Source organism: Diaphorina citri, unplaced genomic scaffold (genome assembly GCF_000475195.1).
Source record: "Diaphorina citri unplaced genomic scaffold, Diaci psyllid genome assembly version 1.1 scaffold513, whole genome shotgun sequence".
Taxonomy (NCBI): domain Eukaryota; kingdom Metazoa; phylum Arthropoda; class Insecta; order Hemiptera; family Psyllidae; genus Diaphorina; species Diaphorina citri.
The window spans coordinates 53,115-69,536 of record NW_007377947.1 but is presented as its reverse complement, the minus strand read 5'-3'; the positions used below and the strand labels follow the sequence as shown (position 1 = coordinate 69,536).

Sequence of the window (16,422 nt, the reverse complement as noted above, 5' to 3'; positions counted from 1 at the left end):
AAAAAAAAAAAACAAGTATCGGTGCGGGGAGGCGCCTGCTAATTATCGTAGTACAAAAAAGGTTCTCAAAAACTGGTTACTTCTGGGAAACAGCATGGAATGAGAACATGATTTCTTATTTTAATCTTGCTTCGAATCGAATCGGACCACCAAGAAGAGCTCATTATTGTGAAAATTATGCCATCATAGGTACAACGTATTTCCTAACACGAGAATAATGATCCGTTTGCGAACTCGTGCATTTAACGTGCTTGTTGCTCATTGGCCTACAAGTTAAATAAACAAGCTGTGGTCGTCCTCTCCGGGAAGTTTTTTAGCCCTTAGTTTATTCGGATCGTGATTAGAGAAAATCAGTACCTTTGTACCTACCTAATTTGTTTAATATTCAGTTTATTATTATTCTTGATTTGATTTTTTGATTTTACTTTTATGTAATGATTTAAAATCAAGACTAGAGCCCGTTCTCCCTTTATTACTTTTAATGTTTCCTAATAACTACCAATATAATGTTTAAGTCACTTATCCATTTATTGGCCTTGCTCGGCGTAGCTTAACATAGGTAACGCTAAAACCGGTCTTAAATGATCGGCTGAAGTGTTATCTAAAACTTTCTCGCTTTGAGTTCATAGGTCGTCGCGACAAATTTCAAGATCAGAGCTCATTTGTGTGAGAAAATGTGAAAAAAAATCCCCCAAAAACCAGTTTTTTTGGCTTTATGGTTCTCTGGACAAAATTTGTGATCCTGGTAAAAAGTGAACCATTTTCGTGATCCTGGTAAAAAGACCTTTAATTTGATATATAGGTCGACCATGTTTGGATAAGTCCTTCTATGGGGACAGACCGAGTGACAGACAGACGACACCGAAGCGAATACATTAGTCCGTCCTTTATACCTTTTTATTACTATTGTAATAATAAAGGAAGGACGGACTAAAAATTGGCTTACCCATAATGAAGTTATACTGGGATATCTGAGCGTTTCTGATCTTCTTATTGAGCGTATCTGAAGAATCCAAATCAGCATCACACATGAAACCCGCGGCAAAGATCTTGTTCTTCACCTGAAATAAAATATTATTTTGTTTGTTTGGTTGCTTATCTGTCTATTTGGTTATTTGTTTGATAGAAGTTAAACGTCACTGGTTCTACCCTCTTTTCGGCAAAAAGCTACCCGTCTCCTTACATTAACCAAGTCTGAATCTTCTTTTTCTTCACCTTTGGCGTTTTTCGTCAGCCCTAAATTTTACGAGTGGATGTACTCAACCTTTGCTATTTCTTTAGCAAGGGAAATTCAGGCTGGTATAATTCCTGTGTAAAGTCCCCCAGCCAGGCTAAGCTGGTCTACTCCCTGTTTGACGTCCAACCGCCAGACAAATCAACCAAGTCAGACTAGAGCTGGGAAAAGCCAGCAACACGCGATGCCTGTCTTATAATCGCTAGTTCAGGGGTTGGATTCCTGCTCGGGACGAACTTTATCCTTAACAGATATTAGAGTTCGTTCTCGGAGAAGCTTTGGCCAATCAATCAAAGTAGTATCCTTACCTGGTCTGCATACTCATTGAAAGGTTCAGCCACCGGGATAACAATGCCCTGACGCGGTGAAATCCAGAAGGGCCACTTCCCGGCGTAGGATTCCGTCAAAATCGCGACCATACGCTCGACGGAGCCCAGGATAGCGCGATGTATCATCACAGGCCGATTCTTCTCACCCTTCTCACTGAAAACACAGAAGATAAAGAAACATCTTACTTGTGTGCCTTGGTGTTATATTATGTAATGTTCATTGTTGTTGTAGCGGCTTTAGCTTTCGCCGAATGGTGATGGCAGATCAAAGGGAAGATATCTTTTTGTATCTGCCATACACCTGGGTGATGGTCTCTAGCCATGTTTAATTGGCTCGTCCCAGCCGAGGTATGGAATTTTATCCTCATATAATTTGAGAATTTGACCACAATAATAGTAGTAGCCTACTGCTGGAGTAAAGGGACTTTTCAGTCCTATGCGAGCAGTATAAATAAGCACTATTATTATTACCTGTACTATCAATGAACTGCAACCAAGTCCTAGTCTGCAAGTGAAATCACTCTAGTCCTCATAGTATTCACATTGACACCGATTTGAATCGATTTGAGGAGAACTCTGTACATCTGTCATGGTGATTTCTATTCAAATGAAGAATATTGACGATTTAGAAAGTGACTTATGGTGCGTTTTGCTATGACGAGTCGAAATGTGTTGACTGATTTTTAAGTGAGTTTCAAGTTTTTACGAGACTATTTTGCAGACTTTTCTTCTTCTTCTTCTTTTTTTTTCTTCTTCTTCTTCTTTCTTTCTCTCTCTTCTTCTTTCTTTCTCTCTCTCTCTTCTTCTTCTTTCTTTCATTTTCTTTTACTCCCAAACGGTAGCTATGTCTGGTTTCCATGAAATAAAATTTCAAAATTTGGCAAGAATGTTCAACAAATAAAGGATATTTGGATTATTGTAAACAAAATATCTCGAGAACGGTAAGAGCTAGAGACTTGAAATTCGGTATGTAGATGTCAAATGTAACAAGGATGTGACACGAAATTTGGTTAAGATCGGTGCAACGGTTGGCGGCATTTTACCGCTTTTTGGCGGTTTTCGGTGTAATTTAACAATATATCGGGAACGGTATGAGCTAGAGACTTGAAATTTTGGTATGTAGTTTACAAATGTGACAAGGGTGCAACTCAAAACGTTTGGTTGAGATAGGTGCTGCGGTTGGCGGTATATTGACCCGCTTTTTGGCGGTTTTTGACCGTTTTTTGGCGGTTTTCAGCTATACCGACTAAACGGTTAGAGATATTGTAAAAGTTAGTATAGAACATAAAAACAAGCATCATTCAATAGGATAAGGAAAGTCGTGTGATGTTCACACCAGATTTTTTTTTTTACCAAGCAATCTATGTGTCTGAAATGGGTAGGTACATAGCAAATTTTCATCACCATAAAATAGGTACCTCCTTTAAAACAAATTGATCTCAAGGGCAAAGGCCCTTTTCACTTGACAAATAGAGTAGGTACATCAGAAGGTAAGTTTGTGATGTGTTCCAATCCACTCACTCCTACAAATGTGACAAGGATGCAACTCAAAACGTTTGGTTGAGATAGGTGCTGCGGTTGGCGGTATTTTGACCGCTTTTTGGTGGTTTTTGGCGGTTTTTGACCGTTTTTTGGCGGTTTTCAGCTATACCGACTAATCGGTTAGAGATATTGTAAAAGTTAATATAGAACATAAAAACAAGCATCATTCAATAGGATAAGGAAAGTCGTGTGATGTTCACACCAGATTTTTTCCCTCCTAGAAGGGGGAAAAAGTAGAATTATTTTCTCATTTCTTTCAGTTCTAACTCACTTGACATAGGCGAGGTTGAATCGTATGGGCAGTTGAAAGTCGAGCTGTATGGTGGCGCACTGGTGAGGCCGTTTCAACGCGTCCGTGATGGTGATGTCTATCTTGGGACCGTAAAACGCGCCGTCTCCCGGGTTTTCGGTCCAGGGCTCGCCGAACGAGTTCAAACTCGCTTCCAGCTGCTTCTCTGCCTTGTTCCAAACCTAGAAAGGAAATCAATGACTTATTTAAAGATATTTAATAGAGGGAACTGTAACAGCCTGTTTACACTGCACGAAATGCGGCCTCGAGGCGTATACAAATTAATGAGTGTGTTCACAACTTCACATTGCTAATAGTTGTAATACAAAGTAATTGTAAAAGCTCCCTGCCTCTCAACCCGGAGATGCTGGGTTCGGATCCCGGTTTGGGTGGAAATTTTCTCATCAAACCTTTTCGTTCTTGGATAAGCATGTACAAATGTTCATATTTTAAAGAATGTGCTTTGATGAAGTAATCCCAAAGCTGTACATTTTTCTTCTTCAAGGAAAAGTGAAGGAAAATAACGATAAATTGAAACAATTTTTATTGATCATGATGACCAACTTACCTCTAGTTCACCGAGATATTTCTCAGGTCGCGTGGAGAGACGCAGGTTGAATGTGAATCCAAATATGGAGTATACGTTACGCAGGAAATCGAGCGCTCCCACTATCTCATCTCCGATCTGAAAATTAAATCATCCAATTAAATTATCAAATTAATCAATTAATAATGTTACTTGATAAATAGTGCAAATAAGTAAATCACCAAACTAAATTACCTATCAAATTATTAATGTTACTTGATAAATAGTGCGAAAAAATCACCAAACTAAATTACCTATCAAATTAATAATGTTACTTGATAAATAGTGCTTTTTTCAAGAGGTTTGATAGAGGGAACCGTACCAACTGTCTTATCGTCCCGAAATCGAACAGGAAAGGACAGCGTAGGAGAAAAATAGCGTAAGAGGCATGACTTTGAAGCGCCGCCATTTTGAATCAGGATAGAATATATCAATTTTAAGTAGCCTATATCGCCCACAGTACTTTTCTTAACAACCACGAAAAATTTCATCCAAATCGGTCGAGCCGTTTTCTCGTGAAACGAGGACAACAAAAGGTCTATCAGCGTAACAGACAGACATACGGATTTTTTCTTCTTCTTCTTCTTCTTCTTCTTCTTCTTCTCCTTCTTCTTCTTTTCCGCCCCCCTCTCTCGTTTAACGAGCTATTTAATTGCTTGATTTTAAGCTGTTCTTCTTTTTTATGGTCAAATCTATGTCTCACCTGTTCCACAGTACAAAAGATATGGGCATCATCCTGTTGGAATCTCCGCACTCTGGTAAGACCAGTGAGTGCCCCCGACAACTCATTTCGATGCAGAACACCAAAGTCCGCCATTCTCAGTGGCAGTTCACGCCAAGATCGGACGCGATGGTCGAATATCAGACAGTGTCCTGGGCAGTTCATGGGTTTGAGCGCGTACGTTTCTGTGAAATCGAAGGGACAATATTAGAAATTCGGTGTTTCTCCAAAAAGAAAATTATCAAAGGTTTCCAAATATTGTATTTATACATGTACAATTGTACATACCAACTTTGAGAGAGGAAGCTTCAACAACGGAGGTCTTATCCTATCAAAATTGAAGAGAGAATGAAGACAGGATAGGAGAAAGCCAGCCGTTCCGAGAACGAACATTATCCATTCACCATAAAATCCACACCGGGTGGGAATCCAACCCGCGGCCTAGCGCTTACAAGGCAGACGCGCTACCAACCAAGCTAACTAGGCTGGCAAGAAATATAACATTATTCTTACCGTTTTTATTATTATTGGATACTAGGTACCAATTGGACCAATAATAATAAAAACGGTAAGAATAATGTTAATACATAGGATGTCTAATAAATAAATTACAAATTACAATAGAGTACCTCTTTCTTGATTGATGAAATATTGCTTTACCACTGTTATTATTATTTATTGATGCAAATAAATTACAAATTACAATAGAGTACCTCTTTCTTGATTGATGAAATATTGCTTACAAATTAAGGTGTATTATCGTAGTACAAAAGAGTATCTCAAAAACCGTTACCTCTTGGAAAATAGCATGGAATGGAACATGATTATCTTATTTATCTTGCTCGAATCGAATCGGACTACAAGAAGAGCTCATTATGTGAAAATTATGCCATCATAGTACAAAGTTTGGGCAGACTGCAATGTGATCCGCGTTCATATTTTCATTTTGGTTACAAAGTGGGCAGGTGGGTGTGTCTCTGCATCCTATTCTAAACCTAACAAATAGGAAATATATCATTCATTATGAATTGGCTTACCATTTTCCACATCAAACGAAAACATATTCTCGGAGTAGTGGGCCCAATGTCCCGACGTCTGCCATAGTTTCACATTGTACACATTTGGAGAGACAACCTCTTGGAAGCCCCGCTTCCTGTATTCTGATCTGAGGGAGCAAAAGGGAAAAGGTGAGTTTACTCCCAAATCCCAAAGAAAAGCATGAATTTACTTACTGAGTCCGAACAAAATAGCATAAAATGAACTCACAGAGAATAATAATAATAGCACCACCGAGGTAGGTAGCGCCTTGACCACTACACCACCGAGGTAGGTAGCGCCTTGACCACTACACCACCGAGGTAGGTATTCCATACCTCGGCTGGGATTGAACCCACGCCCTCCTGTTTACCAGGCGAGCGCCTTGACCACTACACCACCGAGGTAGGTATTCCATACCTCGGCTGGGATTGAACCCACGCCCTCCTGTTTACCAGGCGAGCGCCTTGACCACTACACCACCGAGGCAGGTAGAATAGCACAGTCTTCCTCACCTTTTCATGAGTACAGACGGGGTCGGCGTTTCTCGTCAGCCTCTCAATCAGCCCTAGGGGGCGAGTGCTTTTGGACTGACATTTGGTTTTGGCTACAAAAATATCACGAGTGGATGCCGTTCGCGTCAATGTGTGTCAATAGTAACTGTTTGTAGATTCGTATAAGCCTAACCCATCCCTTGGGCAGTTGCCCGTACAACTAAGCCCCAGAGTCTCTGACCTAAACTTCTTTTTGAGAGTGTCAGTGGGCAGCCAACAGTTACTCACTACACTACCAACAGTTACCCTATTCTGAAGCCCTTTTCCCCCTTCTTTAATAAAGAAAAACACGGAATCCCACAAGGTTCTCACCTGATAAACTCCACCAGTGTGTTGTAAATAAACGCCCCTTTCGTCTGAAAGAAGCAAGAGCCGGGACTTAGTTCGTGGAAAAAGAACAGCTCCTGTTCCCGGCCGATTTTCCTGTGGTCCCGTTTCAAAATGGCGTATGGTACAGGTGGGCCAATAAATGGTACGTTTTTTAGGTGGGCGAATAAATGGTACACTTACCCTACCTTGTTTATCCTGCTGGAGTAAGACTGAAATGCCCCCGTAAAAGTAGATCAAGTAGGAGAAGTGCTTCAATTAGGCTGTCAGCTCATAACAAGATGCCCCATTTTACTAACAGTTCCATAGAGTATTACCACTGTTATTATTATTTATTGATGCAAATAAATTACAAAGTTTTTTTTTTTTTTTTTTTGTGTTTTCTTCTTCTTCTTCTTCTTCTTCTTCTTCTTCTTCTTCTTCTTCCTCTTCTTCTTCTTTTCCGCCCCCCTCTCTCGTTTAACGAGCTATTTAATTGCTTGATTTTAAGCTGTTCTTCTTTTTTATGGTCAAATCTATGTCTCACCTGTTCCACAGTACAAAAGATATGGGCATCATCCTGTTGGAATCTCCGCACTCTGGTAAGACCAGTGAGTGCCCCCGACAGCTCATTTCGATGCAGAACACCAAAGTCCGCCATTCTCAGTGGCAGTTCACGCCAAGATCGGACACGATGGTCGAATATCAGACAGTGTCCTGGGCAGTTCATGGGTTTGAGCGCGTACGTTTCTGTGAAATCGAAGGGACAATATTAGAAATTCGGTGTTTTTCCAAAAAGAAAATTATCAAATGTTTCCAAATATTGTATTTATACATGTACAATTGTACATACCAACTTTAAGAGAGGAAACTTCAACAACGGAGGTCTTATCAAAATTGAAGAGAGAATGAAGACAGGATAGGAGAAAGCCAGCCGTTCCGAGAACGAACATTATCCATTCACCATTGTATTTACCCCAAAAATAAGTACCCGGGTATTTACCCATCACTAATTATCGTAGTACAAAAAAGGTATCTCAAAAACTGTTACTTCTGGGAAACAGCATGGAATGGAACATGATTATCTTATTTATCTTGCTCGAATCGAATCGGACCACAAGAAGAGCTCATTATGTGAAAATTATGCCATCGTAGTACAACGTATCCTAACGAATAATGATCCGTTTGGAACTCGTGCATTTAACGTGCTGTTGTCATTGGCTACAAGTTAAATAACAAGCTGGGTCCGTCCCTCCGGGAAGTTTTTAATATTCAGTTTATTATCATTCTTGATTTGAATTTTTGATTTTACTTTCATGTAATGATTTAAAATCAAGACTAGAGCCCGCTCTCCCTTTATTCCCAATACATATAAGGTTTAAGTAGCCCATCCATTTATTGGCCTTGCTCGGCGTAGCTGTTTGACAGGGGGAACTGTAACTGCTATGGTCTTATCGTCCCGAAATCGAAGAGAGAAGGAAGACAGGATAGGAGAAAGCCAGCCGTTCCGAGAACGAACATTATCCCATCAGGATAAAATCCGCCCCCGGCGGGAATCGAACCCGCGGCCTAGCGCTTACAAGGCAGACGCACTACCAACTAAGCTAACTAGGCTGGCTTTCCTTGATATACTCGCAGGTTGAAAATCTCAGAATGAATAGATTAATGAAGCGCGCTGCGCTGGTCAGTGTTTAATATTTGTGTGAGAAAATGTGAAAAAAAATCCCCCAAAAACCAGTTTTTTTGGCTTTATGGTTCTCTGGACAAAATTTGTGATCCTGGTAAAAAGTGATCAGTGTTTAATGGTTTAATCATAATGGTTAGTGTTTAATCATGTTGGCTAGTGGTTGGTTTATTTTGTTAACCAGGAAATAGATCTTGAAATAATGATCTGATTTGAGTTGTGAATTCTTTTATTGTGCAATTAGAATTAGTAATTGTTATCTAAGTACATATTATTGAATATTATTTTTATTCACAATCAAAAACTACACTCTATGATTGAAGATAACCCAATGGTTTAGTGTTTAATGGTTTAATCATAATGGTTAGTGTTTAATCATGTTGGCTAGTGGTTGGTTTATTTTGTTAACCAGGAAATAGATCTTAAAATAATGATCTGATTTAACTTGTGAATTGTTTTTTTGTGCAATTAGAATTAGTAATTGTAATTAATTAATATCATTTTTATTTAAAATCAAAAAATACAGTAAGATTGAAGATAACCCAATGGGATGAAACCTATGATTGGGTGATCTTGATCCAAAAGTCAATCGATCACAAAGCTTAATCCAATGTGCTTAATCTTTTGTTTTCAAATGCTCGGAGTTGACTATTAGGTGGTCATTTTCCCTTGTGCTTAATCTTCAACTCAAAGAGTGACCCCGAATTTCATTTGTTTTTCCAAGCTTTTTTCTGTATTTTAATTGTTTATCTAGTACTGACAGTGCCAGTAATTTTTTTTTCCGATCTTGATCCAAAAGTCAATCGATCACAAAGCTTAATCCAATGTGCTTAATCTTTTGTTTTCAAATGCTCGGAGTTGACTATTAGGTCATTTTCCCTTGTGCTTAATCTTCAACTCAAGTGACCCCGAATTTCATTTGTTTTTCCAAGCTTTTTTCTGTATTTTAATTGTTTATCTAGTACTGACAGTGCCAGTAAAATTCTTTTTTTTTTTTTTCTCTCTCTCTCTCTTTTTTTAAGAGGTTTGACAGAGGGAACTGTAACTGCTATGGTCTTATAGTTCCGAAATCGAAGAGAGAAGGAAGACAGGATAGGAGAAAGCCAGCCGTTCCGAGAACGAACATTATCCCATCAGGATAAAATCCGCCCCGGGCGGGAATCGAACCCGCGGCCTAGCGCTTACAAGGCAGACACACTACCAACTAAGCTAACTAGGCTGGCTTACAACATCGAATACGAGTATATGTATACCCCACGCTTTTTTAGAATTAGTTCTTTAGTTATACCACCACCAGTATGTAATAAAATCCGCCCCGGGCGGGAATCGAACCCGCGGCCTAGCGCTTACAAGGTAGACGCACTACCAACTAAGCTAACTAGGCTGGCTTACAACATCGAATATATGTATACCCCACGCTTTTTTAGAATTAGTTCTTTAGTTATACCACCACCAGTATGTATTATTATTTATGACCAAATTTGTGATACATTTTATGCTTCTTCTTTAATTTCTATGACACTTTTATTTTATTTTTCGCTTTCCCCCATAAGTAGGCCATATTGTTTGTTGTTTCCCCCTAAATGTAGGCCATATTATAACGTGACATTTAGTATTATGTACCATGTTTAATTTATACATTTTAATTCCATGAAATAAAGTCGTTTATCTATATTTCTCGGTCTACATTGTAATATGTAATGCTCCTTTTTCTTCGCCTTTTCCCGTGTACAGACGGGGTCGGCGTTTTCCGTCAGCCTCAATCAGCCCTAACTAAGGTGATTGCTTTGGGTTGATTTAGTTTTAGCTACAAACATTTTGGCTCAACCTTTGCTATTTCTTTAGCAAGAGAAATTTGAGGCTGGTATCCTCCCTGTTTAAACTTCCCCAGTCAGACTAAGCTGGTCTATTCCGTGTTTAAAGTCCCCCAGCCAGATTTTTGGCACCATCAAGGTGAATTTCCATAGCAGGGTTTATACGCGACCTGGAAAAACTGGAAAAGTCACGGAATCTGAAAATCGGCCAAAAAGGCATGGAAAACCGTGAAAATTCAAAGAAAACCTGGAAAAGTCATGGAATTTGCCATCCGGTCAAAAATTCAAAATGTTCAAATTAGATATCAAGTTTTTCTGAAAAACGGCCTGCGGCGCATTCCCCCTCATATTCCTTGACTTTCTACATATTGCATATTTTATTTAAATAAATTGGTAATCTCACTGATTTTTAAGTACCTCTGCCCCCAAATTTTTCTGAAAAAGTCATGGAAATTTTCTGAAAAAGTAATGGAATAGTCATGGAATTTCATTCCGGGAAAAGCGTATAAACCCTGCATAGGTATTTGTAACTAATTGTAATTTTCACGAGAACACATTTGCTGTCACTCTGAGGAGAAAAGGAGGAAAATTAAAACAGACTTTGTTTATACAGAAAATTTAAATAAATATTTCATTAAGTGTTAAACGCCTAGGGGTTAAAACGTAATGCTATAGTATGTACAAGTATTGAATACTGCTAAGTTAGCTCCATATCTCCTGGTCCAGGATAAAAGAAAGATGATTTCTTATTCTCAAAGTACAATAACGCAAAAAGTTCGTGGAAACTATGTGTTTATATGGATTTTAGCTCCATATCTCCTGGTCCAGAATAGACAGTTAATTATATTCTCAAAGTACAATAACGCAAAAAGTTTCGTGGAAACTATGCGTTTATAAAGGTTTAATTAACAAGAATGTACCGTTTCTCAATATTTTCTGTTTTTTTTTTTTTTTTTTTTTGAAAATCGGCCTGCGGCGCATTCCCCCTCATATCCCTTGACTTTCTACATATTGCATATTTTATTTAAATGAATTGGTAATCTTACTGATTTTTAAGTACCTCTGCCCCCCAATTTTTCTGAAAAAGTCATGGAAATTTTCTGGAAAAGTCATGGAATAGTCATGGAATTTCATTCCGGGAAAAGCGTATAAACCCTGCATAGGTATTTGAAACTAATTGTAATTTTCACGAGAACACATTTGCTGTCACTCTGAGGAGAAAAGGAGGAAAATTAAAACAGACATTGTTTATACAGAAAATTGAAATAAATATTTCATTAAGTGTTAAACGCCTAGGGGTTAAAACGTAATGCTATAGTATGTACAAGTAGTGAATACTGCTAAGTTAGCTCCATAAATCCTGGTCCAGGATAATTTGGCTCGTCCTAAACCGCAGTCAACCATCGTGAGGACTTGTGCTTATTCTTTAAAAGCACAGAGAACCCTTTGAAGAACTACCAGCTAGCTAGGCTGGTTAGGGTTAGCTGTTCTCCTCCCTGTTTGTAGTCCCACAGCAAGACGCTAGGCTACTCTCTGTTTAAGTTGGCTCGTCCTAAACCGCAGTCAACCATCGTGAGGACTTGTGCTTATTCTTTAAAAGCACAGAGAACCCTTTGAAGAACTACCAGCTTGCTAGGCTGGTTAGGGTTAGCTGTTCTCCTCCCTGTTTGTAGTCCCACAGCAAGACGCTAGGCTACTCTCTGTTTAACGTCTCCTAGCTAGACATGTAGTGTTCATGGCTCATATTGACAATAATGAAGAAAAAAAAATGTTGAACCATTCCTAACCGTTTTTCAGGCTTAAAATCTCATAACCCGGGGTTTACAATCTCATAAACGTCTCGGAAGTGAGCACTTTTCTTCAGGTTTTCTCTCCTCAGAGAGAGCACTTTTCCTTCATTGCATTCCCATTTTTCTTTCTTCCTTCCTCTCCTTTCTTCTTCCAATCCTTGTGTACTTATCCTTTCCTTCCGCCATTCTTTCTACTTTTCTCCTTCTTTCTACCTTCATTTTCTTTTCATCTTTATTTCCTTTTTCTTTATTCCCTTTCCTTCTCCTTTTCTTTCTACTTTTTTTTCCCTTCTAGAAGGGGGAAAAAGTAGAATTATTTTCTCATTTCTTTCAGTTCTTACTCACTTGACATAGGCGAGGTTGAATCGTATGGGCAGTTGAAAGTCGAGCTGTATGGTGGCGCACTGGTGGGGCCGTTTCAACGCGTCCGTGATGGTGATGTCTATCTTGGGACCGTAGAAGGCGCCGTCTCCCGGGTTTTCGGTCCAGGGCTCGCCGAATGAGTTCAAACTCGCTTCCAGCTGCTTCTCTGCCTTGTTCCAAACCTAGAGAGGAAAATAAAAATAAGTTCAGTTCTGTGGTGAGACCCATAAACTCCGTTTAAATTAAACTCTTGGGTTCAGTAGATCTGATTGGCTGAAATTTTTGGATGTTTTTCTTCTTCTTCTTCTTCTTCTCCTTCTTCTCCTTCTTCTCCTTCTTCTCCTTCTTCTCCTTCTTCTCCTTCTTCTCCTTCTTCTCCTTCTTCTCCTTCTTCTCCTTCTTCTCCTTCTTCTCCTTCTTCTCCTTCTTCTCCTTCTTCTCCTTCTTCTCCTTCTTCTCCTTCTTCTCCTTCTTCTCCTTCTTCTCCTTCTTCTCCTTCTTCTCCTTCTTCTCCTTCTTCTCCTTCTTCTCCTTCTTCTCCTTCTTCTCCTTCTTCTCCTTCTTCTCCTTCTTCTCCTTCTTCTCCTTCTTCTCCTTCTTCTCCTTCTTCTCCTTCTTCTCCTTCTTCTCCTTCTTCTCCTTCTTCTCCTTCTTCTCCTTCTTCTCCTTCTTCTCCTTCTTCTCCTTCTTCTCCTTCTTCTCCTTCTTCTCCTTCTTCTCCTTCTTCTCCTTCTTCTCCTTCTTCTCCTTCTTCTCCTTCTTCTCCTTCTTCTCCTTCTTCTCCTTCTTCTCCTTCTTCTCCTTCTTCTCCTTCTTCTCCTTCTTCTCCTTCTTCTCCTTCTTCTCCTTCTTCTCCTTCTTCTCCTTCTTCTCCTTCTTCTCCTTCTTCTCCTTCTTCTCCTTCTTCTCCTTCTTCTCCTTCTTCTCCTTCTTCTCCTTCTTCTCCTTCTTCTCCTTCTTCTCCTTCTTCTCCTTCTTCTCCTTCTTCTCCTTCTTCTCCTTCTTCTCCTTCTTCTCCTTCTTCTCCTTCTTCTCCTTCTTCTCCTTCTTCTCCTTCTTCTCCTTCTTCTCCTTTTCTTCTTCTTCTTCTTCTTCTTCTTCTTCTTCTTCTTCTTCTTGTGTTGTTATTATTGTGTATTGTGTTATATGCTCATTATTATTGTGTAATATGCACATAATGGGTACCTTTTGTTTTAGCTATTGGTATTTAATCTTGGTTTTATGTAGTTAGGATTATAATTAGGGAAATTGAGAAAAAAACGAATTAAAATATGATTTAAAGTAATTTTTGAGAGGAGCTCACCTCTAAAATAAGTTAGAAATTAGCTTAGGAGGTGAAATATTGTAATAATTTCTATGTAAAATAAAGTACCTAAATCAATCAATCAATCTTCTTTTTTTTCATCAACGCATCCGATTGCATCATCCAAGAGTTAAACTTAAATCGAGTTTAAACTCCAATTGTGGCTCCGGCCATTAACCGCATGATTGAGACTTTGTTCAAACCGCTGACCAAAAGGGAGTCCTTAGTCCTACACTTCCAGTCTAAATAAAGCAATTGTAGCTGTAAGAGCTCTGCCTCTCAACCCGGAGATGCTGGGTTCGGATCCCAGTTTGGGCAGAAATTTTCTCATCAAACCTTTTCGTTCTTGGATAAGCGTGTTCATATTTTAAAGAATGTGTTTTGATGAAGTAATCCCAAAGCGGTACATTTTTCTATTTTTTCTTCTTCTTCTTCAAGGAAAAGTAAAGGAAAATAACGATAAATTGAAACAATTTTTACTGATCATGATGACCAACTTACCTCTAGTTCACCGAGATATTTCTCAGGTCGCGTGGAGAGACGCAGGTTGAATGTGAATCCAAATATGGAGTATACGTTACGCAGGAAATCGAGCGCTCCCACTATCTCATCTCCGATCTGAAAATTAAATCATCCAATTAAATTATTAAATTAATCAATTAATAATGTTACTCGATAAATAGTGCAAATAAATCACCAAACTAAATTACCTATCAAATTAATAATAATACTTGATAAATAGTGCTTTTTTCAAGAGGTTTGATAGAGGGAACTGTACGAACTGTCTTATCGTCCCGAAATCGAACAGGAAAGGACAGCGTAGGAGAAAGATAGCGTAAGAGGCATGACTTTGAAGCGCCGCCATTTTGAATCAGGATAGAATATATCAATTTTAGGTAGCCTATATCGCCCACAGTACTCTTCTTAACAACCACAAAAAAATTCATCCAAATCGGTCGAGCCGTTTTCTCGTGAAACGAGGACAACAAAAGGTCTATCAGCGTAACAGACAGACATACGGATTTTTTTTTTCTTCTTCTTCTTCTTCTTCTTCTTCTTCTTCTTCTTCTTCTTCTTCTTCTTCTCTTCTTCTTCTTCTTCTTCTTCTTCTTCTTCTTCTTCTTCTCCTTCTTCTTCTTTTCCGCCCCCCTCTCTCGTTTAACGAGCTATTTAATTGCTTGATTTTAAGCTGTTCTTCTTTTTTTATGGTCAAATCTAGTCTCACCTGTTCCACAGTACAAAAGATATGGGCATCATCCTGTTGGAATCTCCGCACTCTGGTAAGACCAGTGAGTGCCCCCGACAACTCATTTCGATGCAGAACACCAAAGTCCGCCATTCTCAGTGGCAGTTCACGCCAAGATCGGACGCGATGGTCGAATATCAGACAGTGTCCTGGGCAGTTCATGGGTTTGAGCGCGTACGTTTCTGTGAAATCGAAGGGACAATATTAGAAATTCGGTGTTTCTCCAAAAAGAAAATTATCAAAGGTTTCCAAATATTGTATTTATACATGTACAATTGTACATACCAACTTTGAGAGAGGAAGCTTCAACAACGGAGGTCTTATCCTATCAAAATTGAAGAGAGAATGAAGACAGGATAGGAGAAAGCCAGCCGTTCCGAGAACGAACATTATCCATTCACCATAAAATCCACACCGGGTGGGAATCCAACCCGCGGCCTAGCGCTTACAAGGCAGACGCGCTACCAACCAAGCTAACTAGGCTGGCAAGAAATATAACATTATTCTTACCGTTTTTATTATTATTGGATACTAGGTACCAATTGGACCAATAATAATAAAAACGGTAAGAATAATGTTAATACATAGGATGTCTAATATAAACCTAACAAATAAGAAATATACCATTCATTATGAATTGGCTTACCATTTTCCACATCAAACGAAAACATATTCTCAGAATAGTGGGCCCAATGTCCCGACGTCTGCCATAGTTTCACATTGTACACATTCGGAGAGACAACCTCTTGGAAGCCCCGCTTCCTGTATTCTGATCTGAGGGAGCAAAAGGGAAAAGGTGAGTTTACTCCCAAGTCCCAAAAAAAAACATGAATTCACGGAAGCCCCGCTTCCTGTATTCTGATCTGAGGGAGCAAAAGGGAAAAGGTGAGTTTACTCCCAAGTCCCAAAAAAAAACATGAATTCACTTACTGAGTCCGAAGAAAATTCTGATCTGAGGGAGCAAAAGGGAAAAGGTGATGAGTTTACTCCCAAGTCCCAAAAAAAGCATGAATTTACTTACTGAGTCCGAACAAAATAGCATAAAATGAACTCACAGAGAATAGCACAGTCTTCCTCGCCTTTTCATGAGTACAGGCGGGGTCGGCGTTTCTCGTCAGCCTCTCAATCAGCCCTAGGGGCGAGTGCTTTTGGGCTGACATTTGGTTTTGGCTACAAAAATATCACGAGTGGATGCCATTCGCGTCAATGTGTGTCAATAGTAACTGTTTGTAGATTCGTACAAGTCTAACCCATCCCTTGGGCAGTTGCCCCTACAACTAAGCCCCAGAGTCTCTGACCTAAACTACAGACGGGGTCGGCGTTTCTCGTCAGCCTCTCAATCAGCCCTAGGGGGCGAGTGCTTTTGGACTGACATTTGGTTTTGGCTACAAATATATCACGAGTGGATGCCATTCGCGTCAATGTGTGTCAATAGTAACTGTTTGTAGATTCGTATAAACCTAACCCATCCCTTAGGGCAGTTGCCCCTACAACTAAGCCCCAGAGTCTCTGACCTAAATTTCTTTTTGTGAGTGAATAGTAACTGTCAGTGGGCAGCCAACAGTTACTCACTACACTACCAACAGTTACCCTATTCTGAAGCCCTTTTCTCCCTTCTTAAATAAA

At 39.4% G+C, this 16,422-nt stretch overlaps 1 protein-coding gene across 3 annotated transcripts in view; it reads right to left on the bottom strand.

Annotated features, from left to right (window-relative positions):
* Window positions 1-16,422, bottom strand: part of LOC103509600 (threonine--tRNA ligase, cytoplasmic) — a 44,949-nt gene that overhangs the window by 11,500 nt on the left and 17,027 nt on the right. For all 3 annotated transcript variants that reach the window (XM_026823891.1, XM_026823892.1, XM_026823893.1), the window contains 6 exons: window positions 5,739-5,866; window positions 4,684-4,886; window positions 3,963-4,079; window positions 3,377-3,576; window positions 1,543-1,717; window positions 947-1,061 (listed from right to left, as the gene is read on the bottom strand). In XM_026823891.1, the coding sequence (XP_026679692.1) occupies window positions 947-1,061; window positions 1,543-1,717; window positions 3,377-3,576; window positions 3,963-4,079; window positions 4,684-4,886; window positions 5,739-5,866 (938 nt within the window). The remainder of the gene's footprint in view (window positions 1-946; window positions 1,062-1,542; window positions 1,718-3,376; window positions 3,577-3,962; window positions 4,080-4,683; window positions 4,887-5,738; window positions 5,867-16,422) is intronic.